The following is a 27,669-nucleotide window of genomic DNA, read 5'->3' as shown; positions in this document are numbered from 1 at the left end:
TTCAATGTGTTCTATAGTAGCAGCACAACGATATTTATAAACTTCCTCAGAGAGGATAGTTTTCAAAATCACCCTTGAATTCTTCACTATACGAGTAAAAGTACTTCCATTTTTTGACGATTATTAGGCTTCGAAAAAGTCATTTCGTTGTAAATTTCTTAATTAGTTGAGTGGGAGACCAATCTTATATTGTTTAATGTGTTCTATAGTAGCAGCACCGCGATTTTTATAAACTTCCTCAGAGAGGATAGTTTTCAAAATCGCCCTTGAATTCTTCACTATAGCCTACGAGTAAAAATACTGCCATTTTTTGATGATTATTAGGCTTCGAAAAAGTCATTTCGTTGTAAATTTCTTAATTAGGTGAGTTGGAGACCAATCTTATATTGTTCAATGTGTTCTATAGTAGCAGCACAACGATATTTATAAACTTCCTCAGAGAGGATAGTTTTCAAAATCGCCCTTGAATTCTTCACTATACGAGTAAAAGTACTTCCATTTTTTGACGATTATTAGGCTTCGAAAAAGTCATTTCGTTGTAAATTTCTTAATTAGGTGAGTGGGAGACCAGTCTTATATTGTTTAATGTGTTCTATAGTAGCAGCACAGCGATTTTTATGAACTTCCTCAGAGAGGATAGTTTTCAAAATCGCCCTTGAATTCTTCACTATACGAGTAAAAATACAGCCATTTTTTGACGATTATTAGGCTTCGAAAAAGTCATTTCGTTGTAAATTTCTTAATTAGGTGAGTGGGAGACCTATCTTATATTGTTTAATGTGTTCTATAGTAGCAGCACAGCGATTTTTATAAACTTCCTCAGAGAGGATAGTTTTCAAAATCGCCCTTGAATTCTTCACTATAGCCGACGAATAAAAATACTGCCATTTTTTGATGATTATTAGGCTTCGAAAAAGTCATTTCGTTGTAAATTTCTTAATTAGGTGAGTGGGAGACCTATCTTATATTGTTTAATGTGTTCTATAGTAGCAGCACAACGATATTTATAAACTTCCTCAGAGAGGATAGTTTTCAAAATCACCCTTGAATTCTTCACTATACGAGTAAAAGTACTTCCATTTTTTGACGATTATTAGGCTTCGAAAAAGTCATTTCGTTGTAAATTTCTTAATTAGGTGAGTTGGAGACCAGTCTTATATTGTTTAATGTGTTCTATAGTAGCAGCACAGCGATTTTTATAAACTTCCTCAGAGAGGATAGTTTTCAAAATCGCCCTTGAATTCTTCACTATAGCCTACGAATAAAAATACTGCCATTTTTTGATGATTATTAGGCTTCGAAAAAGTCATTTCGTTGTAAATTTCTTAATTAGGTGAGTGGGAGACCAATCTTATATTGTTTAATGTGTTCTATAGTAGCAGCACAACGATATTTATAAACTTCCTCAGAGAGGATAGTTTTCAAAATCACCCTTGAATTCTTCACTATACGAGTAAAAGTACTTCCATTTTTTGACGATTATTAGGCTTCGAAAAAGTCATTTCGTTGTAAATTTCTTAATTAGGTGAGTGGGAGACCAATCTTATATTGTTTAATGTGTTCTATAGTAGCAGCACAGCGATTTTTATAAACTTCCTCAGAGAGGATAGTTTTCAAAATCGCCCTTGAATTCTTCACTATACGAGTAAAAATACAGCCATTTTTTGACGATTATTAGGCTTCGAAAAAGTCATTTCGTTGTAAATTTCTTAATTAGGTGAGTGGGAGACCTATCTTATATTGTTTAATGTGTTCTATAGTAGCAGCACAGCGATTTTTATAAACTTCCTCAGAGAGGATAGTTTTCAAAATCGCCCTTGAATTCTTCACTATAGCCGACGAATAAAAATACTTCTATTTTTGACAAATATTAGGCTTCGAAAAAGTCATTTCGTTGTAAATTTCTTAATTAGGTGAGTGGGAGACCAATCTTATATTGTTTAATGTGTTCTATAGTAGCAGCACCGCGATTTTTATAAACTTCCTCAGAGAGGATAGTTTTTGAAATCGCCCTTGATTACCCAATAATTCTTTAAAAGTAAGTAGCTTTTAAAAAAAATGGTTCAATCTTTTGATAAGCCTAAAGCTTTGCTAAGCATAGATCAATTTTAGATATTTTTACCTAATTATTCGTTTAGGTTTCCTTGTCTTTCATTTCATATTATGTTTGATATGTGGTAAACGGCAGAAAAATATTAAAAAAAAAACAAAAAAAATTACAAAAAATTATTTCGCCGAAATGACAATGGTAACTTAACTATGTATATTTTAGCTGGGGGAGTAAAGTATAACTGCCATTGCATTGCAAAGTGCATGTTGCCAGGTCGTAAAGTACACACACGAAACAAACCCCTTGTTACCGATGCTCGCTCCCTACAACCTCAAATTTAAAACCAGGAGCTATATGTATCTATAATGTATAATATGCACAAAAGCAAATTAGCGATTGAGTTTAAAGAGTAAATAGCCATAGGCCTAGTAATTATTTTTTTCGTTGAAGTACTTTTATTTACAAGTCCTAACCTTGGTGCACGGCCAAAAAAATCCGGATGGCAGGGTGCAATAAATGTCTAAAAAGTGCACCTTGGGTTTCAAACTTCCGAGTGCACTTTATAATTTTCCAATCCGCTCCGTATTGCATACATTGCACTATAAACATATGCCGCACAAGCATTTTACATATTTGGGAAAGCATTTCATATTTTTCGAGGTGTCTTTTTAAAAGTTTGAAAATGCCATGCTTTCCAGTTTCCACAGTGGTCTGCGTCTTTTTTCCATATGGGAAACTTTCGATATTTATATGGGGGAGTTGTTAATGCTGCTAAAATTTTCATGTAATTTAAAAGAAAAGCTCTAGTCTAGAACCCTACCACATCAAACATTATTTGGTTTAGTGCTGTGTATTATTAATAACTGTTGTTTACCTCATATTATTTGCTTCACTGATTACGTGTTATCGCACCAATAATCTTGGTAAATATTGTAATCATGGCACTACTTACAAAACATGCTCACTTTAAGCTCTTCCTTGGTACTCTAACTAAAAGCACTCAGTAAATCTGAGAGCACAACAGTTAGGGTGCGGTGTAGCGTTTGTGTTACGTTGGTTTATACAATATTATTAAATAATGAATGTAATACTTCACCACACCTAAATGCTAACTCACACCCTAATCCAAATGATAAGCGTTGATTAAATAATTGTTTGAACGCTGTGGTAGAACGGTATAATTACTAATAGAAATACTTAGGAAATTTTCATGATTTTTTCGAGCACAGGTTTGTTGAATAAAACTTACTGATGCAATAGCTTTTCACATGAGGCCCCATTTATTTTTTTAAGTAGTATAAACAATAACAAAACGTTCAACTTAAATGGTCAAAAACTTGATGATAAAGTTTCAATAAGCCGAACCTGCGCAATTGGTTCACTTGCCTAAATATAAGTTGACCATCGAGTAATTCCTTTACACCCAGTCAGAAAAGTTTTGGAGACAGCCCTACAAATTGAACAGACAACCTTTCTTATGACTGTGTAATGTAAAGCTTCCTAAACACATGCAATATCTAAAGTTTCCAATCTGGTTTAAAGGAACAATTATTATTTTAAATTTAGAATAACTTAGGTAAAGCGATATAGTTTATAATGGCGACCATTCCAGATGAATTACGTGACTGGCTTTTAACAGCCCTTAACACTGAGAGCATTCCCATCTTTGAGGAAAATTCTGAGACAATTGCTGCATTAAAAAATATCAAGAAATGTTACGAAGAAAATGTGAGGCACACAACAATTCGTGAAAAGCAAATGAGGAAAGAAATACAAGAATTTAACTCTGAAAGTTTGTATATTTTATTTGTTTAAGAAAATAATATTATGATTTACAAATTACACATTTGTTTGTTGTTTTAGTTGTTTGGAATATTGGGTAACTAGCAACTTTTTTTAAGCTATGGATTTTCTTAATTATAGAAAAATGATTTTGAAAAAAATTGCATAAACATATCAAGAAATATATAACCAATATAACTTAGCTTTAGCTATCTTTAAACTCCCTGGAAATGCTAAACTTTTTATTCTACACCTACTCTACTGAATTTTAACAATTTTCCAGAGCCAACAGTTTCAAAAATGTCAAAAGTATTTTAACTGTTGCTTTACACCAAGTCAGTGCAATGAGTTTAGCCATTCCACAAATATTAACTTTCTCAGATTTTATACAGCAAACTTCACAATATTGCCCCGATTTGGGTATAACTTGGACTTTTTCTTGTTTTACTAATATTTATAGTTATGTTACCTATAGTCATTGTTTGTTTAAGCCAATTTGAAACAGGATTTACAAAATTTAAGCTGACGCTTATAATTAATTAGGATATCCTGCATTTAAAGATTTGGTTCAACTTGACAAATTGAAAGTAAAGATTAAAAATGCAATTTAAAAACAATATTCAATAAAGCCCATTTGTAGCGAAAGAAGTATGGCAAAGTTGCCATATCTTAACCAAAATAATAGAAATCTTCAACCTAAACATGTGTGATATTTTAGAAATATCCAATGTCACTGTTTGTTATTTAATTTGTTAATTGTTGTTTTGTAGCGACAAGAGTTGAAGGCATTTTATCGGAGCTTTCTCTCAATGAGAAAGATTTGTCACCAAAACTCTCGGCTTACTCAAAGACCTTGGCCTCTGTAGCAAACGACCTTGGCACAGCACGACCTACGCAGACTCCTTTAACAATTGCAATGTCCGACTTTGTGCAAGACCAGGCAAGAACTGAGATGCAGCTTCTGAATAGCGAGCAAATCTGCGCCCAGTTTAGCGAGAAAATCGCAGAATTGTGTGCACAGCGTGATGTGTTGTCAAGGTTCGTAAAGTACAATTATATATATATATAACCTTAATTTATTTTTTTAAACTGGTAATAAGAATTATAGGCTAAACCAGTGATCTATGCACACTTACTTCTCATAAAAAAAAAAAAAACGTTTTGCCACCCTTAAAGTTTGTCGAGAGTTGAATATTTCTCATTTTCTGCTTCTGTTGAAGTAATTTGTAACTCGGTTGGTGATTTCTTATTGAGTTTACATTTGTATATAACAAGGGTGAAAAAGTTCAATATATTTTGACAAATCATTTTGTGGTGAATTGATTTAGACCAGGACTCACCAAGACCGGATATAATACTATTTGTTAAACTTGAGAACTTGATTATTATTTTAGAAAGGATATATAAATATGTATGCAATAAAAACTTAGTACGCCCTAAAAAATTTCTGTAAAGTGTAAAATTTCATAAAAAATTTAGTTTTAACAACATTTCAATTGTACTTTTCATTAGTAAATATGCAGTGTACCGGATTATTAATCTGGCCAGCGACTGTTGTTTAGCGGCCCATTTAGACTCGTTTTCATTCAGAGGTTAAAAAGTCTGATTTCATCAACTTGAAAGTGTTTTTTTTTTGTTCTGATTTGTTGTTTTAGCAAGTTTATTTATATTTTAGAAAGCTTGATGAACTTGAAGCAAGTTTACCTGACGAACTTAAAAGTGCTGAGTCGATAAAAAGATCAACTCATTTTCATGCGCAGAAAAAGAAAGATTACCAGCGACAAATTATTGGGTAAAACTAATTTTAATCAACATTTTTGTTCAATCTTATTTTTGTTGCTTGTCACAATTTTTTTAAAAAGCGCCGATATATAGTTGTTCAAGCAAAAACGATTCCTTATAGCAGTGGTTCTCAACCTTTTATGGTTTGCGGCACCCCTAAAAGATTTTTTCACAGGTAAATCACTAGAATGTCACAATAAACGGAACTGGAACAACACACATCAACTCTACACAACGTAGGAAGTTTTAATTGGATTTATTCCACTCTAATCTTACACAAAAAGTTGTAAGAGTTGAGCAAGAATCAGATTCTTGAAGACTGTCAAATATCTCTTGGCACCCTTGAGCATTACAAATGGCGGTTTAGAACCATGGCTTATAGTTAATTACATTAAAACTACTAAAAATGTATCTTGTTGGAAGATTTTGCAAATAAATGGTGCTACAAAAATAGATTGTGAATATAATTTTTACTGCGAATATTTTGTTTTTACCGCCAACGAAAGCTGAATTAATGCTTAACTGTAGAAAATATACTTTTTATACATTTATTTTAATATTTTAGGAGTGAAAAGCAACTCAAGTCTGTTTCCTACTCTGACAAAATATCGCACAGCACTCTTGTAAAGTTGGGGAAAAAAGTGAAAGAATTGGAAGAGCGAATAAAACCAGTCAAACTGCAGCTGGACTCCTACAAGTGTCTTCCACCGGTTTGTTGAATCAGTTTCTTTTTAATTATCAAGTTACCTGTTTATGGTTTATTAACATTAAACACCTATTCGTGGTTTTGACAGGTAACTTATAACACAGATTAAATTTTCAACCACTAATAGAAGTCATCCGGTTGCGCATTACCATTCAGCACACCGTTTGGCACAGAGGTCGGCAACCTTTTGCTGGTCGCGGGCCAAAACACCCCCCCCCCCCATCATGAATACAAAACCCTTTGACCAAACCTTTGTCTCTGTAGAAAAACAGAATGCCTCACTTGAGTTTAGGAATGCGGCAAATCGTCTGTAAATTTATATAACATCACTAATTTTAGATTAGGGAATCGCATTGTTTTCCAGAGAGCAAGACTGATAATTAACAACTAACAATTTGTTTTCAAAAAACTTTTCATTAAAGCGAATTTCGCCCTTTATATTTCTGTAAACTGGCATAAGCTTTGGGTCTTGCAACAAAATATGGCACTTTTCTTTTTTATGTTTATTTTCACATTTGCTCTGTTGTTCAAAGACCTTGTAGCTCAATTTTTTAATTATTTTTTAGAATCTTGATCAATCGAAGTTGAAACTTCATGAAAAGATGTCAGAGTTGAAAGATTTGGAAGAAGAGTTACACGATTTGTTTCAACATTTCAACCTTTCTTAAGTTTTTCTCTATTTATTTTTTTATTTCCTTAATTAAAACGTAATATAGTCTTATAATTATGTTGTGTTATGTTCTTTGACGTATTGTGGACAGTTATTTTTATAATGGTTGTGTTGTCGAAGCGACACAATATCCTGTAGCAAGAGTTAGGTATTTCGATTGATTAGCTGTATTCCTGGCATAGAAAAGCAGGTTAGCGGAGTATCAAATTTTGTGTCGAAATTTATTTACCTTTCATTGTCGTTAAACGAAGGGAATATAAATAGCTATTTAATTGCTTTGTATGCGGCAATGTTTAAAGTTCTGTTTTCTAGGTCAATGTCGCGTAGCCTACTTCTGGCGCCTTGAAGAGACCCATGACGCGTTTGGGCTTCAACGATTTTATTAAAAACCTAAATAATACAAAATAGATTCATTTGAGTAGTTAAAAAATGACGAAATACAGCTTTGGGCATGACCACGTGCCCCCTGGATCGGCTCCTGTTGTGAAGTAAATATATTATTTTTTTCGGCTACAACACAAACTATTTAAATAAGATAAGCTATGACAGGGCTAAGAGTTCGTAGACGTTGAATCTTGTTTCCGCTAAGATAGAATCTGACTCAATTTGTTAAAGGTTGTTCGAAGGTTGCTTGTTTCAACACTGTAGCCACAGCATTATGTTAAACGTATCTGTGTTCATTGAACAACATCAGAACGGCAATCAACTTACAGGAATAGCGTACGATCATGGTCCAGGATAATTACCTAACCTGTCTGTTAACATTATGTTAGTTGGGTGAATTGAGATATTTGTCCAGTTCAGTTAAGCTAAATTGGCTTTTTGCCATCCATTGGTACACATCGCTTGGCCATAGAATCGTTTAGCAGAGGCGTGCTAACGGAATGTCAATATCATCTCCGTGTTACAGTATAGGCTACGCGGTCAATATCTTATGAGGACGACGATGCCTGCATTGGGTAACGTCATAAAAGTGGGTATAAAACTTAGTTTTGAATAACAGCAACACCTACTAATATGCCACTGCTATTCCTGCACGACTGCGAGAGGCTTTTCTTTTAATCAGCCGTGGCCGCGCGCAAATAGCGACAACAACGATGCTCGTCGACCGAACAGCAACGAGTCTTATCCCGCAGCAGCTTGTGTACTGGTAGTGCTGCTGGTGTCAGAAACGATAAGAATGCCGCAGCAGCTATTGTATAGTGCTGCTTGGTTGCGGTGTTTAGAGAAGAGAACGCTTGACGTGGGAAGGACAATGCACATTTCTACTTTGTGGGCCATGTGGATGCCCGCTACTTTATTCCCACACCGATACCCGATATTCTGGGCCGTCCGATATCAAATGATTTCAATAGTGTTGATGATTTCGTTAAATTCGTGAAAACAAATGAAGCGTCGTAGTAGGCAAAAATCAGTAGGCAATTGTGACAGTTATAATAACATTTCACTTAAGAAGAATTATGCTGTCAAAATGATTTCTTTTAGCACTAATACTCAAAACGTATGCAAATGGGTAAGGGTGTCCAATCATGGTCCGATAATATCGGATCGGAGCCGATACCCGATGCCAATTCACTGGCGGTACTCGTCGAATACTATAATGAATATAGAAATGTTAGCCAGATTAACGATCCTTGGAAGTTAAATTTATAAAAAATAATATAAATTAAAAAGGAACTAAACTTGATAAAGAAAAAAATTATCTAATAACTTGAAAAAAATAACACGGGTTTAATTTCTTCCATTTTGGTTGTTTGAGCATATTAATGGCGTCATTTTGAATAGGGTTGGATCGCGATACTTCTGTTCAAAATATTGGATATCGGCATCAGAATAAACTATCAAGTATTCCACATCCCTACTAATGGTTTCACATTAAAAAGCGCTCTCATTCGGTGAATTCAAAGTCAATCAGCGTACATTCGCTGTGAAGTTAACCTCCGCGTTTGGCCGCTAACAAAACAATACAACAATAGATGTTCGCCCGGGCGTAAAATAAATCCATTCACCGAGTTCACTTGGAATCGGAAAAAATAAAATCGCGTTTTGGTGTCGAGATTAACGTGGCCGGCGCGTTTCAGCCAATCAGAAAGGGCCAACTCTGTTGAAACGCACGTGACTCAAGTAACACGTAGCAAACGTAAAATTAAGGCCGCTTGGTTTAAAATTAAAATAGAGTTTTCATTCAGCGATTTTGGAGTAGTTAGTTACACATTTCTGTTGTTTGTTCAGTTTTGGCGTTCTTGTTGAATTATGAAGCACTTATTTATTTACTGCGTCGCTTTAATTGCGGCGGTTAAAGCCAGCGATGTTATTGATTTGACAGATGCCAATTTCAAAACCGAACTTGCGAAGCACGACACTCTCTTGGTTGAATTCTTTGCACCATGGTACGATTTTATTTAAACTACGGTTGACGAAAATTCTCGGCTTTGGTCTAGAATCCTACCAGCACGCACATTATTTGGGTTAGGGTGCGGGTTTGGAGGGTAACACTAATTTACGGAATGATGAATGGTCGGAACGCACACAGTATATTATTAAATATAATAACACTTGACCCACCTTCACCCAAACGCTACCCCCACCCTAACCAAAATATTGTGCGTTAGTTTAATAATTGTTTTAACGGGGTAACACTTAAATAATGGGCGCTCGTCTAGAATCCTACCACAACGAACATTATTTTGGTTAGGGTGCCGGTTAGCGTTTGGGTTTGGGTGAGTCCAGTAATAGTGTTAAACAATATTACTTGACCTACCCACACCCAAACACTAACCGACACCCTAACCCACATATTATGCATTGCTTAATAATCATTTCAACGTTGTGGTAGGATTCTAGACCAGCGCCAAATAATGTGTGTTGTTTTATTAAATTTTAAAGGATTTTAGACCAGCGCCCAAATATCCCCTCGTATATCTTTGTTTTTATGTTTCGTTTTCATTGACCAATTTGTCCTAATAATAATCACGTACATTCTTTGTTTTTAATATGCAGTCCTGTATTACTGCCAAAATCGAACAATAAATTTAATGTTTTTTATGATATCCTAATGTAAATAGTGGCATAAATTTTTGTCCTGTAACAAAAGCTATGATTGTATTTTTTAAATGTGTGACTTTTGTGAAAAATAGTTTTGTTAAAATTAGCCATAAACATTGTCTACTTTTTTGTTTGCTCAATGTTTAACTTAAGTTCTGTGATTTTTGTTTTTAGGTGTGGCCATTGCAAAAAATTGGCTCCAGAATATGAAATTGCTGCAACTAAATTGGTGAAAGAGGATATACATATTGCAAAGGTCGGTAAAGTTTTTAATCACAAGTAGTTTTAAGATAAAATTGATTTTTACACTAATATATACCTGAAATGTCAAAAATGTTGAAAAACACAAATTCAGATAATACTAGCAATACAAACCCTGACGAAAATGTACCAAGGGATGTACACAGCTCTAAATTCGCAGAATAATATCTCCGGAAGTAAACAAGATATTGATTAGAAATATTTACACATTACTCAAAGCAACCTAAGTTAGCCAGCAATCAAACTTTTTTTTTAATCAGTGGTAGGGTTCTTGACCAATGCTGTAATATTTTAATTTTATTGATTGTTTTTGCTTTTATATTTTAATTCGGTTGGTGAATTTAATTCATTTAATTTTATTTTTTTGACTATATAGTAATGACGCAAATGTGACTAAAAGTTTGTGTATAGGACGTCCCTCGCTCGACAAAAAAAATCCGGAGTTACTCGGTATAAAGTGCGTTCCACTGGTGTAACAAAAGAAAAACGAGCATATTTGTTATTTTTTTTAGTTTAAGGTTTAAATATGGTAAAAACTCTTGCGGTGCATTTGCCTTTCAACAGGGGCAACTGTTACTCTTCAATCTAGACCCCATAAGAAAAAAAAAATGAAGGAATGAATATATTAAAAAAATTACAATCTTCTCATTTTGTTAAAACATTTTTAGTGGTTAACACTTTTGCTTAACTAAGTTGGAAATGGCTATTTACCAAACCCATTGAGACATGCTCATTTAAAAAGGATTTGTTGATATTTATAATCTTTTAGTTTACTACATACCGAAAAATGTCATTTATATTCCCTCCCAAAGATTGACTGCATTGCAAATAAAGCGCTTTGTGCAGAGCTTGACGTTAGGGGATACCCTACAATAAAATTATTCCGTTTTGGGAAAGATGTGAAGAATTATGCGGGGCCACGTCGTGCAGGTACAGTGTGGCTATTTTGGAGAAGGTAGAAATTGACAGGTTGGGGGAAAATTTTTCAAAGGCTATAGAGAAATATTTATTTAAATTTTATGTTAATGACTAGAGAAATACCGATTATGGGCTATGGCCATTATTTTACTAAGACAATTTGATTGACTTTTTGCTCAAAACAAATGCATTTTCTAATTCAAAAAATATACATGCCAATGTAATATATTCCAGGTGGATAAAAAAATCGACTATTAGAAGGCAAAAACAGAAAACATTCTCTGGTTATGACCATTTAAAATATTCCAAATAATCTTAGAACAAATTTTCCTTCAGCCATGTCAATTGGTTAAGTGGGTTGGTTTATATTTTAGGATTTTGCACTTAAATACTGTGGGTGAAAAGCAAATTAGCAATTATGGGTGTAGATTGTTAACCAACTACTTTTTAAACAATCTTCAACTCTTCCCCGAATTTAATGGCAAACTCTGGCAACTTTTAGAAATCTGAATTAAAAGTTATAGTTCACTTAAAAAATAGCCTTTGTTGTATAATGTTTACAGCGACAAGACTTAAAAAATAATTGTTTGACAAACCGCAGCTGAATTTACTAAGCACAAACAAAGTTATGCATGAACTGGTGTAGATTGATTGCTCTGTAGCGGTCGATGAATGTAAAGAGTCGAAGGTGAAGGGTTACCCCACGATAAACTTCTATCGGAATGGAGCCTTCGTTGAACGGTTTAGGGGCATTAGGAACGCAGGTATCACATAGAAACTTAGAACATTTCTGTCAAAAGGTGTTAATATCGGTTGTTGGTCTTGTCACGACATTACACTTCTGCTAATTAGGGATCTCTGATACTTTATTAATTAACTACTGCATTGGCCTTGTTACTTATGGTCAATGAAACACTAAATTTATCAAATTGTTTGGTGCAACTGTACAATGGTAATGTTTTCAGGGTATCCTGCCATAAATAAAGCTCCTGCATCGATTTATAAAAGGTGGCTGAAATAGACAAATTAATTTGGTTGTCTAACTGATCTGAAATAACCAGACATCCCAAATGATAACAGAAAATGGCACAGTACTATTTTTTCTTTTAAGCAAATCATGAAGTGATTTTTGGATTGTCAGTAATGTCCAACACTTGCTACTAAACTTCATTAAGAACCAAGAAACAACTGTTTAAACTGTTTTTTTTTTGGTTGTTATGTACTTAGCTTCCACTTCAACTTCCATCCATACTGTTGTGCATGTCATTTAGTGCGGTAGTGGGTTCATAATGTGTTTTGGTGTTAGGTGGATTGCACAGAAAACCAAGGTACCTGTGGTGAATATTCGGTCAGTGGTTATCCCACCCTGAAGATTTTCCAAGGGGGTGAACCCTCAGATTATAATGGTGCAAGGAGTGCAGGTATATTTTGATACTCATCAGACGTTTCCTGAATATTTGTTGAATTTACTTGCGAAATAGCAGATAACTAATCGATTTAACAACCCAAACTCTTTAATTTTTTTACAATTGTTACATTGTAAAACATGTAATGGCTTTAGTGGATCGATTAGCTTTTGTAGCAGTTAAAAAAAAGTCTAAATTTTTCTGTGTAATTCTAAAATTATGTGGTTATACTGTTAGAGTGGAAAATATGCATTTCCTTAAATTTTAAATAACTTTTTAGTGCTTTTGGGAACTTTAATTTGTCTTTTTTAACTAATATTGCTGTACAAACACTTAAAAAGAGACGCGATTTACCTAATGGAGAATAACCCTTTGTATATATTTTTAGATGGTATTGTGTCGTTTATGAAGAAAGCAGCTGGACCAGCATCGACGGAGCTCAAATCGGTTGCGGAATGGGAAGCTTACCTGGCTAAGAAAGAAGAAATTGTCGCTATGGGTAAGGGACTAAGGGAGTATTTACTACAATAACGAAACCACGAGAATTTTCATACACTTTTTACAATGGTCCAATCCCACACTAAATATTGTCTAAATGCAAAATTAATAAGGTAATTTTTCAAGACTATTGGCTAGTTTTTTTTTTTTTTTTTAGGAATTAGCCTTTTATGCTAAAGATAGCTGATTAAATAGCAGATTTTTAGATTTTTAAATGCTTGCTATCCAGTGTTTCCTATTTTTAATGTGCACAGGGGCCTAAAATATTGCACAGGCTATAAATATTTATACTATGGAACTTAACATTACATGACCAATTTGGTTTTGTGGAAGATATTTCTTTTTTTTTTTATTTACACCACTAAACAAATAACTGGATTGGGGCACTTGTTTCATGCATCTACTATGTTTTAATCATTTTTTGCTTGTGCATTTTCTTGAAAAAAGTGTTTCAAAGAATGTGCTTATTGACAAAACTGTTGGTATTACATCGGCCACTTAAAGTAGGGTAATGTTTTTTTTAAATTTGTCAGAAAAAGTAATTTTTCGTGCTTTTGTTTTTTATTTTATAGTAGGTTTTACATTATGCCATGGCAGTGTCTTTGGCATCATTGCGTCGTATAATATTTCACGTTAAAAATATCCTGAATGCGCCACTGTTTTCGTTGTTTTACGTAGTGCGCATTCAGTAGCTCTGAAAAAGATCACAAAGTTTGGCGACCACTGATCCAAGTGTAATGTTTTTATGTCAAAATTTGTATTTTTAAGGCCAAAATAATATTATCAGACCGCCTGGAGGACAGTTCTTCATTTTATATTTACAAAAATTGCAACTACTTATTTTATGTATAGCTTTCTATGAGGCTGGAAACAGCGACTTGGCTCTGTTCCAGAAGACGGCAAGCACTTTGCGTGAGGATTACAAGTTCGCGCACACATCTTCAGAGGAAGTTATGGAAGCTGCAGGAGCTAAAAAGTAAGTCTGCCACAACTAGATTTTGATGTTTACGGACTATTTCTCACTACCACGATGTTTGGTATCAGAAAATTTCGATCAATGTTTTTAGAGGTATATATTTTACGATGAGAATGTTATGTAGCGTTTCTTCCTAAACTTTGAACTTGTTCACAATATTAAAGCCCTACGATAATTTATTAATTTCCGATTTCGATGTTTAAATACTTCATGAAGTACAATGAAACAAACATTTCGGCATTTGTAAATAATTATTACCTGGAACTATTTTAATATAAAATAATTATTTATTAAAAAAAGCGGAAAATTGTTGTAGATAGTTATTCCCCAGCCCCCGTATAATAAACTTGCCCCTTTTCAACATAAATTACTTATTTATTAAGAAATATAGAAGATACTTACTTCAAAACATCACCTAACTTTTACAAAAACAAAAAATAACCAAAATAAACTTGTTTTGAAAGCAGAAAACAAATTTATCATTTCCGATTTTTAAAGTTGTGTTTGCAAATTTAAGCTAAAATAATGAGGTCTTAAAAATATATATGAAGACATCATTTCAGCACCCTGAAAATGACAGGTATATAATATCGGTTAAATGAGATTTGTGTTATATTTTAGTGCTGTGAAGCTTTACCGACCAAAAGTGCTGGCTTCCAAATTTGAAGATCCGATCTTGACCTTGGACTCCACCCCAAACGTTTCCAACTTGAGAAAATTGTTGGCTGATAATGCGTAAGTTCAATTAAAGTATTTTCTTTATATATCATATATGTAAACATTTTTTTGCTTTATGCATGTGATTTGTTTCATAAACTGGAGTATTTGTAACCTATGGTATGTTAGCTGCTCGGTACTTTGTCCATATCCACACAGTCTGTTGCATTGTGGCCATAAGCGCTGAATGTGGGTGTGCAGAGCGGTTTTAGTCGCCATTAATTTCTCCTATGGCGTCAAAAAGCCTGGGTATTCGACCAACTTGTCAAAAATTGTTAATTAAGTGTTTAAAACTTACCTGAAATACCATATTGGCACAAGGCCATAGAAGCCCAAACTATATATTATTCTATGTAAACGCAATTTTTTTTCAATTTTAAGTCAAGCTTTGCCCGTTTCAATAGAATGTTTTTATCAAAAGGAAAATGATTTGCTTCAGACAGTTAACCGCTTTGTACTCGAAAATAACGCACTGGAATAAGTTCAGCGCCTATGATTGTGGCAATCCATTTACTTTTTAGATTCGGACGTTGCGGTGTTGTGACAAGGGACAATTTGGGAAAGTTCCGAAAACCGCTGGTGATTGTTTTCGACGAAAAACTCGACTTGGTGAAAAACCCGAAGGGATCAAACTACTGGAGAAACCGGTAATCAAGTCTTTTACAGTTTTGTGAAAAGTCTAATTAATGCAAAACTTTCTACAGATCTTTTTCTCTTCCACCTGCTATATCAGCTTTTAAATATGACATGTTAGATTAGTCAACTGCTATCTGCTTAATCTGTTATTTTAGTTGCATACATGTATTGTGCACAATCCATCTAACTATTGTCATTGGTGTTTTACAGAGTTATGAAGTGGGGCGCCGACTTCAAAGGCCTTACCTTCGCAGTTGCCAACCGTGAATCAATGGCCAGCCTTATTCCCGACTCTGACCTTGTGCCGAAAAGCGACGAGAAAGATTCCAAACCAATCGTGATTGTGATAAACGTTAACGACCAGAAGTTCATCATGCCCGAACTTTTCGCGTAAGTAAACTCTTTGTGTGTCGTTTTTGTTTGGGAAGTTCACCCAGATAATTAATTAGTTAATTTTAGTTATTGTTTGTTTAAAATGTGTTAAAATCTTCCATATGGTTTGGTATTTTAAAACATTTCCAATTTTTTAAACCGTGACAGAAAAGGCGCGTTCAAAATTTTTCAGCCATTGTTTCAGTTTATCTGTTCAAAATTAATCCTAATTTTACAACAAATTTCAGAAAGGACGCATTCCAAAGCTTCCTCACAAAATACCAGGACGGAAAAGTGGAGCCTTACGTGAAATCTGAGCCTGTTCCCGAAAACAACGATGGCCCAGTGACTGTTGTGGTGGGAAAGAACTTTGACGAGGTCGTCAACGATGAGAGCAAGGATGTGCTCATCGAGTTTTACGCCCCCTGGTGTGGACATTGCAAGAGTCTTGAACCGAAGTTCAACGAGCTCGGTGAAAAGGTGAGTGTTTTGGCCTATACAGAAACTAAATAATGCTTTTATGATCAGAAATAATAATTAGAATTCGGGTTATTTTTGTAACGTCTCGCAGTGAAGAGCTAGTGTAGGGGACTTATTGTTATACTAGCATCGCACATGGTTGCCATGATTTTTGACTTGCGTATTAAAAATCGTTTTTCAAAAGTTATATTCAAGTTTTGTGTTTAGAAAGCGTCGTTATGAAAACTCCTAAAAATAGTTTTATGGTATTTATACTGTTTTTTATTATGTTAGAATTATATTCAGAAATGTTTAATTATATTCCCGAAGAATTATATTCCGGAATATCCTAATTTGGGTCTTACCAAAAAGTTTTTGCCCTTAATAGTCCAAACTCTTAGAATTCCCAATTGCGCGCATCAAACTAAATGCACAATATTTTACAGAACTATTTATTTATGAGGTTGATTGCCCACAGTTTCTGCCAGGGCTGTTGGAAGCGCATGCACATACGACCTACTGTAGACGCCGTAGCCCTGTTTAAGAGAAAATCTTGCAGCTTGCAGCAACCAGTTATAATGTCAAATATATTTAAAAACCATAGGCTCTTAGCGTCCAATGTCGCATAAATATGCAACTCGAAGAGTCAAACCTACGGTTAGGTCCCTTCAGGATATGGCCTAGGCAAAATCATTAGCCCAAAATCAATACGTTAAGTTGACCGATCATGGCTTGTTATTAGGAGTGTAATTTTTTTGTTTTTTGTGATGTCGTGCACAAATATGCATTTAAAATTGAAACCTTAAATATACCCAGGAACCTTAAATCTATTTATTTTGTTCCACAGATGAAGGCGAACGAGGACATTGTAATTGCCAAGATGGACGCCACAGCAAACGACGTCCCCAAGCCATTTGAGGTCCAGGGATTCCCAACCCTCTATTATGCACCAAAGAATGGAAAGAAGAGCCCAGAGAAGTACCAGGTACGTCATCAATTTTGTGATACTACAAATTCGAGGTTACTTACCACAACATATTTTGCAAAAGTTTTGGCTTTTAAAGGAAAATATAACGACATCAAGATTTTGTTTTTTAACGTTGATTTTGGGCATAAATTAGTGGTTATCCAGAAGTAAAAAAAAGTAGTTTCTTACAAAACAATACAGAATTTTTACAATTGCCTCTTCCTTTTAGAAGCGTGAAGTCAAAAATAGGAATAGTGTTTTTGAACGATACTTAAAATGTTTATTTTATGGTGATGATCTTTTGTACTGTTTTTAACTCGAAATGGTGTCTGAAAACTTACGCCATACAACAATAGGTGATTAATCCTTTTCCTTTGATTTCTTTTTGCAGGGAGGTCGCGAAGTTGAAGATTTTGTCAAGTTCCTGAAGAGCAAAGCCACGGACAAGAGCAAATTCAAGTCCGAGCTGTAGAAATTCCAGCGTCGTCAGCTTTTGTGATCATGCAGTGCTTTCCGACAGAAGCAAAAACCCAAAACAACAACAGACTGCTAAGCAGTTCCTACATAGTTCATACAATATCTGGGTTGCTATTTTTCTTTTCCGCTTCAACAGTTCCCATGAAATATGTAATTAGTGTAATTCCAGCTAAAGTTTTGCGTTTTTTTGATGTGCTTGGACTTATTTTTTCAATCCTCGCTGCTTCTATGTATTCAAACATTGTGTTAAAACGATTTCACGACAATATTCTTTCGTTTCTGGTCGAACAGAGTCTATCCGCATATAAATAAAAATGTAAACTTTGGTACATTATCAGTTTGTTGCTTTAATTTCATAATTTAGGTAAAGTTGTTCAAAACTTCAGGAAGAATGTAAAACATTTTTTCTCGAAATGTTCAGAAATTATCCACACTTGTTCACAAGACGTTATACCGACTTCTGTATGAGCTTTGATATTTATTGCATGTCTCTAACTACAACCTCCAGCCAGCCATTATCTTAACAAGCAACTGCTGTATGGGATTTTATCTCTACATTTATTGGAAAGTTTGTTTGCAAGTTTCGATAATATTTTTTGTTTATTAAGGCTAGATAATAGTAATAAATAACCATTGTCAGTGTATAAAACAAGCTTGATTGATTTTCCCAACTTCTACCGCGCCTTGCTGGACACATTTTGTTCCCTTTTAAAAACTAATATTTGGAAGTCGACGTGTTATTTTAAAAGCCATGCTAAGTTATAAAAAAAATTGTTAGAAAACTAAAGTTACTAACTAAGAAAAGTTTGTTTCATGACAATAATGAAACTGCAATTTATTGCATGGTTCTAAAATGTTCGCTTTGTCCTGTGTAGCTCAACAATCAGCGGCGTATTCAACCGAAAATTTGGGTGGGGGAGCAAAAATTTCAATTTCAACTTTACTCGATATTATCATTGAGTGGTTGGCGGCCAATTATTAGGTCCCTAATGTCTGATCCTTTTCATAAGGTTAATAACATTGGGTGGCCTAACAATATTTAACCTATCACTCCACTTAAACAGCACTTAATCAAAAGCCTTGTATTTAAACATAACACGTCATAACTCGTCTATTTTACTGCGTAAAGAGGAATGGAAAAAAGACGTCTTATTATTATTCGATACTCAGTTTTATAACCAACTTAATGACGTGACCCAAATTCGTCACCAAAAAACACTGACTGCGTAAAGTAACACGCCTCTGCTAAACGATTCTATGGCCAGGCGATGTGTACAAAAGCCGTTGGCATAAAGCCTAAAGGTACTTAACGAAACCTAACTTTAACAAATTTAACGAACTGAATGCAACTGGACAAATACGCGTCTGAGTTGCTTGAGAAAGATTTCTAAAACAAGTATTGATTTTATACAACGCTTTTCAACGTTGCCAAAGACATATTTGGATGGCAGAGTCAACTTACCCAACTGAAATAATGTAATGTAACGGACAAAAAGTATTATACTGGATTGTTAGTACTGAACTTTAAAGTATTCCTGTAACTTGATTGCCGTTCTGATGTCATTCAATAACACACAGATACGTTTAATACATTGTTGTTGCTAAGCTGTGGGAACACGCAACCTTTAACCAACCATAGCAAATGAAGTCGGGTTCCATCTTAGCTTAAACCTGCATCAGCCCCAACAAATTTAGTTTAGCCCTGCAGCACACTACTAATTTTACGTCACGGCTATAATATTCTGAATTGTTAAATACGTCACTACACAAACAACTATGGAGCACAAACAGAAAAAAATGTAAGTTGGTCGACGATTTTCAAAAACAAGTTACACTGTTTTTTGCTTGTTATAGCAATCTTGCATTCCCGATGGCTTTTGCATTGACGCCTTTCCCGCAAGATTTATCTGCACGTTTCATGTTGGTGTAGGCCAGGGGTTCTTAAACTTTTTTCACCGCGGACCCCTAAAAAAATGTTTTCCTTCACGTGGACCTCTGTAGGCAAGAAATTATTAAAAATGACGTCATAAATTGACGTCACAATCAAATAGCCTCTCAGTAATATGATGATGATTTGGGTAAAAAGGAGTCTAACATTCAGTGGTAAAACGTTTTATTTTTAATTAAACTCTTTTTTTTTAATTCGATTACTTTTCAAACTAATATTTCAATTTGGCCTTCATGGACCCCTGAAATTAGTTCGCGGACCCCCAAGGGGACCATGGACCCTAGTTTAAGAACCCCTGGTGTAGGCAAAGTTCAGGATTTGACTACAAGAGATTTCAAACTTTTGTAAAGTACTGGCAATTGCAACCTGCATTATTTACGTGGAAATAAATATTGTAATGTTTTATAATGCACATTGAAACTACCAGTACAACCTTGTAACAAAAGTACCGGTACTCAGAAATATCTTTAAAAAAAAGAATTCACTAGGTTTGTGGCAAATGTCTGCCATTTAAAACATTTCAGGTAACTCCCTTTTGTTTTGATCATTTAGTTGTTTAGTTTGGAGTTTTGTTTGTACTTCCTAAATCGCTTGAAACCTTAATTGGCTTGACATTACATCAAATAGTGAGTTATCCATATTTGGCATGGCAAATATCCCATTATTTTATAGTTTAAACGCATGGTTTGCCGTATGTTAAGTCATCGATGACAAAAAAAAACTTAAAAACAGCATTGTATGTTACAATGATTCTAGATGAGTCTCAAAATTGTCTGTAAAGCAATAGACACTAAATATATAAACAACTTCGATAATTCTTTTAACGAAATTGTTTTTTCGGTTAAATTTGAAAATTTGGTAAGGCTATAGCCTTGGTGTTTTTTCCATTTTTGACGATTTTGAAAAAATTCAATTTTCAGGGGAATTTACCGGATTTTTCAACAAAACCGGTTAGAACCGCCTTAAACTGGTTTAATCAAGAATTTGGTGCAATTAGAAGGAAAAAGGTTTTTCGGTTAAATTTGAAAATTTGGCAAGGCCATAGCCTTGGTGTTTTTTCCATTTTTTAAGAATTTGAAAAAATCGAATTTTCAGGGGAATTTACCGATTTTTCAACAAAAACCGGTTAGAACCGCCTTAAACTGGGTTAATCAAGAATTTGGGGCAATTAGAAGCAAAAAGTTTTTTCGGTTAAATTTGAAAATTTGGCAAATATAGCCTTGGTGTTTTTTTCCATTTTTGATTTTTTGAAAAAATCTAATTTTCAGGGGAATTTACCGGATTTTTCAACAAAACCGGATAGAACCGCCTTAAACTGGTTTAATCAAGAATTTAGTGCAATTCGAAGCAAAAGGTTTTTCGGTTGAATTTGAAAATTTGGCAAGGCTATATAGCCTTGGTGTTTTTTCCATTTTTTAAGATTTTGAAAAAATCGAATTTTCAGAGGAATTTACCGGATTTTTCAACAAAACCGGTTAGAACCGCCTTAAACTGGGTTAATCAAGAATTTGGTGCAATTAGAAGCAAAAAGGTTTTTCTGTTGAATTTCAAAATTTGGCAAGGCAATAGCCTTGGTGTTTTTTTCCATTTTTGACGATTTTAATTAAAGGCAAAAAGGTTTTTCGGTTAAATTTGAAAATTTAGCAAGGTTTTAGCCTTGGTGTTTTTTCCATTTTTGACGATTTTGAAAACATCCAAATTAAATGGGAATTTACCGGATTTTTCAACAAGAATCTGTTAGAACCGCCTTAAAGTGGTTTAATCAAGAATTTGGTGCAATTAGAAGCAAAAAGGTTTTTCTGTTGAATGGTGTGTTTTCCATTTTCAACGATTTTGCAAAAATCCAATTAAATGGGTATTTACCGGATTTTTCAACAAAACCGGTTAGAACCGCCTTAAACTGGTTTAATCAAGAATTTGGTGCAATTAGAAGCAAAAAGTTTTTTCGGTTAAATTTGAAAATTTGGTCAGGCGATAGCCTTGGTGTTTTTTCCATTTTCAACGATTTTGCAAAAATCCAATTTAAATAGGAATTTACCGGATTTTTCAACAGAAACCGGTTAGAACCGCTTTAAACTGGTTTAATCAAGAATTTGAAGCAATTAGAAGCAAAAAGTTTTTTCGGTTAAATTTGAAAATTTGGCAAGGCGATAGCCTTTGGGTTTATTCGATTTTTGACGAATTTGAAAAAATCCAATTTCCAGGGAAATTTACCGGATTTTTCAACAAAAACCGGTTAGAACCGCCTTAAACTGGTTTAATCAAGAATTTGGTGCAATTAGAAGCAAAAAGTTTTTTCGGTTAAATTTGAAAATTTGGCAAGGCGATGATAGCCTTGGTGTTTTTTCCATTTTTGACGATTTTGAAAAAATCCGATTTTCAGGGGAATTTACCGGATTTTTCAACAAAAAACGGTTAGAACCGCCTTAAACTGGTTTAATCAAGTTTACTCCATCACTACATAAAGCTTACAAGTGAAGCCCGCCGATAGCGCCGTGTGTGGATTCTGTCTTATCGCGTGTTGTGCGATTTACAAGGGAAGGCTGGCCACCTAAATGCAATCGAAGTGCTGATGATGACGCGGAGAAGTTTCGGAAAATATCCGATTCGTTAAGTACTTGCCATGGATGTTTGCTCTATGGATCGCGAATTGTAATTCCGCTCAGTCTTCGACCCCAAGTCTTGCAGCTATTGCACCAGGGACACTTCGGTGCTCAGCGCATGAAGCAACTGGCACGAACCGCCGTATACTGGCCAAATATTGATGCAGTCATTGTGCCAGCGATGTACGACTTGTCCACAGCACCAGAACGCACCAACCAAAGCAGTCATTCATCCGTGGATGATGCCAGAGAAGCCGTGGAGCAGAATTCACATTGATCATGCAGTGAATTTTATGGGCTACTATTGGCTGGTGGTAATCAACGCATACTCGAAGTATCCGTGCATTCACCGAACGCAATCCATGTAACAGATTAACACTATATCAACTAGCAATCACATGTAATGTTCGCACAAAACTGCATATATTACTTGAAATCTTTGTTGTTTCTTGATAAATGTTGCTTACGTTATATAAACAGCTATTTTCCATTAACTATAGATATATTTTGGTAGAAATTGCATTTTGTAGGAGTTTAAGTCCACGCAGCGTTAGGTTGTTGACACCAAGAAAGGTTAAATATTACACGGCGCCGTGATGCCGAAAACACTGCCATTGCATAATGTAAAACGTACCATAGAACGAAAAATAAACGTGCGGAGCGCGAAAAACTTCGCGTTTACATAGTTTAAGTTCGCAAAAAATATAGTTAGACAGGCACTCTCATGGCTACATTTGGCAAGCGGCAATCCACGCTGAGACAATATAGAAATTCCAACTTTTGAAATACAGTGCAATGAATATATTGTACGCATAGGCTACGACTATCACGCGACCCACGAATGCCTACTAAAAAAGACTCTACGGCCCACAGTTTGCCAACCACTGGGTTAATAAATCAGTATAATATAAATGGTGTGGTAATGTTGGTCGATACCGCTTTTAATTTAAATACGCAAACCTGGCTTCTCGCTAAATGTTTATGGTGGTTATCGCGGGTGGATGTTTCGTCACAATGTTTGTTGTTTATTTTTGCAACCTGGGTTGGTTTCAGGCTCCCAACCATCCGCTTGATTTCCGATAAATGTTGATTGGAGGGATGATCTGTGGAATTCTACCTCACAACATTGCGTCAGATTCCTAGTAAATGTTGATGTTGCTTGGAGGGATTATTTGCTGTATTCTACCTCACATCATCCGCTTGATTCCTTGTAAATGTTGATGTTGCTTGGAGGAATGATCTGTTGCACTTTACCTCACAACATTGCGTCAGATTCCTAGTAAATGTTGATGTTGCTTGGATGGATGATTTGCTGTATTCTACCTCACAACATCCGCTTGATTCCTTGTAAATGTTGATGTTGCTTGGAGGAATGATCTGTTGCACTCTACCTCACAACATTGCGTCAGATTGGTGCAAATGTTTACTGCGAGCGACTGCGACGTCCAGCGCTGCTGAGATCGCAAACATGAGCTAGTCGGAAGCTTACTTGGAAGTGACACGACGTTCTCCGTTCAAACCAACTCCATTGACCCTCTAGCTTCTGCGTAATTATCTTTTTATCCCAATATGGCTTTTTTTCTTGAGGCGTCCTGCTCATAAAACCTCCAGCAATCTTGCATTTGAAGCAGTTAGAGAAAATTATTGTGGGTGAGGCTGTTTAGTTAAAATTCTAGTGATACTAAAATAGTTGATAGAGTTAAGTTTTTGATAAACTATTTTCTAATTTATGTTCACTGAAAACCGCCGAAGTGATACATTAGGTATGTTGCATGTCTTTTTCCTTATCTCTATATTTTTGACTGAAGTTTGAGATGACATATAGCCCGTTATTTGCGATAAAAGCCAAACATATCACTTCGCAAAAATAAATCAAACGATTGATATATGTATTGTATATATTCATCACACTTGTATAAATATAGTATAAAGTTAATTGTAACGAAAGTCGTCGTTAATCTTATAAAATAAGTTTCTACGACATGTACGTCCACAACAAAATTTGGTTAAAATATTTTACACCCTAATACAAGTGTCGGGTCTGATAAATGTGCTTTCAAAATTTGTGTTCTATTTTTGTTTTGAAATATAAACAAATTACATATTAGTTGCAAGGAGTTTGTTGCCTGATTCTCACATATATTCAAAAACTTTTGGCACCATATGCACGGATTAATGTGGATTGATAATAAATTTTAAAGCCAAAAAGGTCGAGTAGATCGACAGACTCTTTATTAAGACGTTTCGATACAAACAAGATGATGTATCAAGAAGATTTCGATCTAATCAACTTGATTTGCTTTAAAATTTATTATAAAGTTTCGTTAATTTTAATTGAATAAAATATTTACGGTATTTAGTTTTTTGCGAAACCCACAGAGTTGGACGAAGTATGATGCAAATACAAAATTTTATATAGTTTTAACCTTAAATAATTATTCATTATAACCTAAACGTAAATAATTAATTTCATTGGTGAGTGGAGAGTATTTTACAACATGTTTTAGCGTTAAAATTAATAAAAATAAATGGTATAGTCAGGTTTGACAACAATGGGTTTTAAAAATAAATTGTAAAAATAGAAAAAATATTTTGTGGCGCCCAGTGAAAATAAATGAAAAATATAAAGTCGAATTTTATGTTTTTATGTAAAACATGATTCGCATTACATTAAAGCTCCGCACTAAGTTGAACGAATGAGAAAATATTTGGCATCAAGGGTAAAAACTGAATTAAACTAAATTCTTAGATTTTTGCACAAACTTCGGTTTGTAGTTTGTACAAAAGTTTTATTGAAAATAGAATTGTATTTTAAATGCTACATTTTTTTGTCTTTTAAAAGCAAAACGGTGAATTGCGAATTTCGTGTAATGAAAACTACAAAAATTAAAACATTGCATTAAATCAATTGCTTTTTATCTAAAAAGTATTTCTTGCAACATTGGTTTTATATGGAGCGTTGGTGCAAAGTTATTACTTCATATAAAAGAATAAATGCAAAATTTTAATACTGGTTTAAATATTTCACGGCTACAGTCAAAACAATTGACAACTTATCAAAAACTCGAATGATCATTTCAATATTTATAAGAACTGATTATTTTTCGGTTTGTGAATGTTGCTTGACAACAACATGGCAAGAATTTTGCCAACATTCTTCAAATTTAAAATAATTATTTAAAAATGGTAAGATGAAACGGGATTTTATGGTAAAACTATTAAATAAATCACTTTAAAGTATTTCATAACAAATTTTGGTAGAAAGTTATTTAAAGTAATCCCGGCATGACAAGAGAGTTCCCAACTAAACTACAAGGTTATTTAAAGTTACCCGACACGACAAGAGAGGCTCAAACTAAACAACAAAGTTGTTTAAAGTTCTCCGGCACGACAAGAGAGGCCCCAACTTAACTACAAGGTTATTTAAAGTACCCTGGCACGGCAAGAGAGGTCCCAACTAAACTAGGAAGTTAATTATAGTTTTACTACACGACAAGAGAGTCCATAACTAAACTAAATAATTATTTAAAGTTCTCCGGCACGACAAGAGAGGCCCAACTAAACGACAAATTATTTAAAGTCCCCGACACGACAAGAGAGGCTCCAACTAAACTAAATAATTATTTAAAGTTCTTCGGCACGACAAGAGAGGCCTCAACTAAACGAAAAACTTATTTAAAGTACCCCCGGCACGACAAGAGAGGCTCCAACTAAACCACAAACTAATTTAAAGTACCCCCGGTACGACAAGAGAGACCCCAACTAAACTACAAAGTTGTTTAAAGTTCTCCGGCACGACAAGAGAGACCCCAACTAAACCACAAAATTATTTGAAGTTCCTCGACACGACAAGAAAGGCCCCAACTAAACTACAAAGTTATTTAAAGTTCCGTAAAACGACAAGAGAGACCCCAAAGAAACTACAAAGTTATTTAAAGTCCCTGGCACGACAAGAGATGCCCCAACTAAACTACAAAGTTATTTTAATTTCCCCGCCACGACAAGAGAGGCCCCAACTAAATTAAAAAGTTGTTTTAATTTCCCCGCCACGACAAGAGAGGCTCCAACTAAACTACAAAGTTATTTTAATTTACCCGCCACGACAAGAGAGGCCCCAACTACACTAAAAAGTTATTTTAAGTTCACCGCCACAACAAGAGAGGCCCCAACTAAACTAAAAGTGATTTTAATTTCCCCGGCACGACAAGAGAGGCACCAACTAACCAACAAATTATTTAAAGTTCCCCAACACGACATGATAGGCCCCAACTACACTAAAAAGTAAATTTAATTTCACTGACACGACAAGAGAGGCCCCAACCAAACTACAAAGTTATTTAAATTGTTACTGCACGACAAGAGAGGCCCCAATTAAACTACAAAATTATTTAAATTTCCCCGCCACGACAAGACAGACCCCAACTAAACTACAAAGTTATTTTAAGTTTTTTGCACGACAAGAGAGGACCCCACTAAACTACAAAGTTGTATAAATTTCCCCGCCACGACAAGAGAGGCCCCAACTAACCAACAAACTTATTTAAAGTTCCCCAACTCGACAAGATAGGCCCAAACTATACTGCCAAAGTTATTTTAATTTCCTCGCCACGACAAGAGAGGCCCCAACTAAACTACAAAGTTATTTAAAGTTCCCCGCCACGACAAGAGAAGCCCCAACTAAACTACAAAGTTATTTAAAGTTTTATTGCACGACAAGGGAGGCCTCAACTAAACTACAAAGTTATTTTAATTTCCCCGACACGACAAGAGAGTCCCCAACTAAACTATAAAGCTATTTTAATTTCCCCGCCACGACAAGAGAGGCCCCAACTAAACTACAAAGTTATTTTCATTTCCCCACCACGACAAGAGAGTCCCCAACTAAACTACAAACTTATTTAAAGTTCCCCAACACTACAAGATAGGCCCCAACTATACTGCTCAAGTTATTTTAATTTCCCCGGCACGACAAGAGAGTCCCCAACAATTTTCCCCGGCACGACAAGAGAGTCCCAATGATTCATTTCAATATTTATAAGAACTGATTATTTTTCGGTTTGTGAATGTTGCTTGACAACAACATGGCAAGAATTTTGCCAACATTCTTCAAATTTAAAATAATTATTTAAAAATGGTAAGATGAAACGGGATTTTATGGTAAAACTATTAAATAAATCACTTTAAAGTATTTCATAACAAATTTTGGTAGAAAGTTATTTAAAGTAATCCCGGCATGACAAGAGAGTTCCCAACTAAACTACAAGGTTATTTAAAGTTACCCGACACGACAAGAGAGGCTCAAACTAAACAACAAAGTTGTTTAAAGTTCTCCGGCACGACAAGAGAGGCCCCAACTTAACTACAAGGTTATTTAAAGTACCCTGGCACGGCAAGAG

At 34.8% G+C, this 27,669-nt stretch overlaps 2 protein-coding genes across 2 annotated transcripts; both read left to right on the top strand.

Moving 5' to 3' along the window:
* Positions 1-3,631: 3,631 nt before the first annotated feature.
* Positions 3,632-7,029, top strand: LOC146139063 (HAUS augmin-like complex subunit 1). Its single transcript, XM_083392931.1, has 5 exons — positions 3,632-3,842; positions 4,603-4,870; positions 5,508-5,624; positions 6,180-6,324; positions 6,887-7,029. The coding sequence occupies exons 1-5, from the start codon at positions 3,647-3,649 to the stop codon at positions 6,986-6,988; spliced, it is 828 nt and encodes a 275-aa protein (XP_083249057.1). The 5' UTR covers positions 3,632-3,646; the 3' UTR covers positions 6,989-7,029.
* Positions 7,030-9,145: 2,116 nt separating this feature from the next.
* LOC146139062 (protein disulfide-isomerase A3-like) lies at positions 9,146-18,056 on the top strand. Its single transcript, XM_083391079.1, has 11 exons — positions 9,146-9,380; positions 10,210-10,291; positions 12,521-12,635; positions 13,009-13,119; positions 13,971-14,094; positions 14,716-14,829; positions 15,333-15,458; positions 15,658-15,837; positions 16,068-16,299; positions 17,126-17,263; positions 17,637-18,056. The coding sequence occupies exons 1-11, from the start codon at positions 9,244-9,246 to the stop codon at positions 17,715-17,717; spliced, it is 1,440 nt and encodes a 479-aa protein (XP_083247205.1). The 5' UTR covers positions 9,146-9,243; the 3' UTR covers positions 17,718-18,056.
* Positions 18,057-27,669: the final 9,613 nt, after the last annotated feature.

Source organism: Ascidiella aspersa, chromosome 6 (assembly GCF_963924565.1).
Source record: "Ascidiella aspersa chromosome 6, kaAscAspe10.2, whole genome shotgun sequence".
Classification (NCBI taxonomy): Eukaryota; Metazoa; Chordata; class Ascidiacea; order Phlebobranchia; family Ascidiidae; genus Ascidiella; species Ascidiella aspersa.
The sequence above is the reverse complement of the archived record's forward strand: the minus strand, read 5'-3'. Positions and strand labels throughout refer to the sequence as shown.